Raw genomic sequence first — 2,835 nt, forward strand, 5'->3', positions numbered from 1 at the left:
CAACGCCCCCGGTTCATCAATAGCTACTACTAACGTAAACTCTCCACGAGAAAGAAACAATAAACTCACTGAAGAACCCTCAAGACAATGCTCCTGAACAATCGACCTTCTCAACTGCGTATCTGCCAGAACGTCATAATAAGCCGACAACGAGATGATGGACAGCCGATCAGACTGCTTCGTTTCATATTGTGCTCAGCTATTGCGTCTGGAGCACGGATGAATTCGCCGAGACAAAGTCATGACGTCACAATGTTTCACCTAAGCTTACTTTTTGGTTTTCTGATAAATAGCATTCTTTTCTCTTTTCGTTCTTTTTTTTTTTTTTTTGATAACATCAATTCATGCCCCCCCCCCCACCCCCCCCCCCCTTTCTTTTTTTTTTTTTGTTTGAAAAATTTGTCACGAAAAGGTTTCCCCGCCCCCCCAAACCCCCCTTTTTCAAACCTTCAAAACAAAAATTTTAAAAAAAATTTTCAGGTGCAAAACGTTTGAAAAGGGAGTGGAGATTTTTTTAAACCCTATCCCGGGGGCTTTTTATCAAAATAACTCCGAACGACGTGGGGAACTCTGTGCCACCACTTTTCAAAAGGGGGAAATTATTCGGTAAACCCAACTGTGTTCTTTTCGCTAGCAGTCTGTCAAAACGATTTTTTGTGAAATACTGAAAATTTCAAAGAGATCTTCGTACTAGAAATATTCTAAGCTGTGAAGAATACAACCCCGGGGGTACAAAATAATGACCCCAGGACGTACGGATAGGAGGGGGGGGGTGTCATCGTCCACTCGTAAAATGTATATTACGGAATTGATAATAGGACATGAGACATTTGAGGAGTAGCGAACTCGCGAAGATGACGTCGAGTCTCTGTTGAATGATGTGGATGTCATTACCAGATCGAACATTAGAAATACGTGTAGAAAGATCAGTAGTGTTGGAAAGACTGAGCTATCGCTCTGCAGAAGTGTCGTTAGCAAACTCTGCGTTCATACATTTACCGTGAGCCAGAAGACATAACCATGAAATTTCGTCTCACTGAACTAACTTTCAATACTACGTTATTATCTTTTTCCCCAAATCAACTGCAATACAGTTATTGCACTATGTTCTTGTGCAGTTGCGAGCTCCGGAAAACTTATGCCAAATTATTAGCTTTAATATTCAAACATGAAGCTACGACTGCATGTACAACTGTATTATTGATTAGGCCGTTTGCTTGTCAGGAGGTTTGAAAACATGTCCAATTGGATCAAGTTTCAAGAGGCAATACCCGTCGCCTCTTCTCTGAAAGTGTACTTTGTCAAAGTGTAAATTTGCCGTGCAAATTCTCTCTCTCATAGGCGAGAGCATATGGTGCGTGCTTTTCTATTATGGTTCGCCAACTTGGCTCAATAGTGTAAACGTGACTTGCTCATTTGCCTCACCAACATATGAGATTTGGAAATGGGAAGAACAACTACGGATTTTTAATTTTTTAAATTTTTTTTTGTAATTTTTTTTGTAATTTTTTTTTTTTTTTTTTTTTGGGGGGGGGGTGGGAGGGGGTTGTGTGTGTTTTCTATTGCTTTGTTTTTTTTGTTTTTTTCTCTTGTGGGGGGAGAGGGGTGAGAGGGAAAAAAGGGGGGGGGGGGGCTTTAAAATTATTTCGAAAAGTGAACAAGTGGAAGAGAGTGTTGAGCGAAAGGAACAGCATTTTTTTCGAGTGTATATAAATAACTCCTACTGGTTTAGTTCTTGTTTTATTTTATTTTTAAAAATTACAACCAAAACGTTGACAACGACATCAACACGGCCCAAATACGTTGTATAACGTAATGATAAATCGTGGGTAAAACATGACGAAAAAATTTCTTCCTGGACATAAAATTACAAATATGCAACAAAAGGCGGCGAGAACGATTTTCTATTTGATGTCAGGACTTTTTGGGGTGAAGAGGGTCATAAAGGTAGCAGACACCAAAAGAAAAGAGTGATATAAGAGCAAGGACGAAGGGAACACAAAGGGAATCCATCGAAACGAATAAATGACAATTTCTTCTCGCACTACCACGATCTGTCATACAGAAGTTTTCATTCCATGTGTGATATTTGTACCTTCCTCGGAGTTACACGAGAGTCTATCCATTGGTCTCCACAACCCTTTCACCTGATGCCACACTAATTGTCACTGTTATACAAATTCTACGGAATGTCACGTTTTACAAAGATACGATACTGTAAACAAAGCCGATGAGGCTGTGTAATCTAAATTTAATTTAAACTATATAGATTGGCAAAGATGATAGTGAAAACTACAACGCTGTCTAAGATGCCGACAGTTATGAATATTAACTTTCTCTCACGTTTCTCGTATCCATGTCACGATTTCTTCCTACTTCCCGAGAAGCTGAGAATGTTTCTGAGTATTCTATGGTCTGCTGGGGTAATGATAGTAGTGTGAAGCACATAGAGCTTGCTTTTGAGTGGGGACCTGCGCTATACAAATGCTATTTATTATTATTATTATTATTATTATTATTATTATTATTATTATTATTATTATTACTTCCCCAGGAAACGGAACGATCGAATTCAACGAGTTCTTATCCATGATGTCCAAGAAGTCAGAGAAACACGAACTGGAAGAAATTACGGATGCCTTCAAGGTGTGAATGTGACGTGAGCAGTTGCCCGAAACACACTGTCGTGGTCAATTCTGAGACAGACAGACAGACAGACAGACAGACAGACAGACAGACAGACAGACAGACAGACAGACAGACAGACAGAAGAAAAGGAGGTGGAGAAGGAGGTGGAGGAGGAGGTGGAGGAGGAGGAGGAGGAGGAGGAGCGAA

General features: G+C 40.0%; 1 protein-coding gene across 1 annotated transcript in view; it reads left to right on the forward strand.

Annotated features, from left to right (window-relative positions):
- The window catches only part of LOC101858632 (calmodulin-beta), a gene marked incomplete at its 5' end in the record, with an annotated part of 50,981 nt that overhangs the window by 43,876 nt on the left and 4,270 nt on the right, over window positions 1-2,835 (forward strand). Inside the window, 1 exon segment of the mRNA XM_013083245.2 lies at window positions 2,555-2,646. Coding sequence (XP_012938699.1) covers window positions 2,555-2,646 — 92 coding nt within the window.

The sequence above is a fragment of the Aplysia californica genome, unplaced genomic scaffold (genome assembly GCF_000002075.1).
Source record: "Aplysia californica isolate F4 #8 unplaced genomic scaffold, AplCal3.0 scaffold00220, whole genome shotgun sequence".
Classification (NCBI taxonomy): Eukaryota; Metazoa; Mollusca; class Gastropoda; order Aplysiida; family Aplysiidae; genus Aplysia; species Aplysia californica.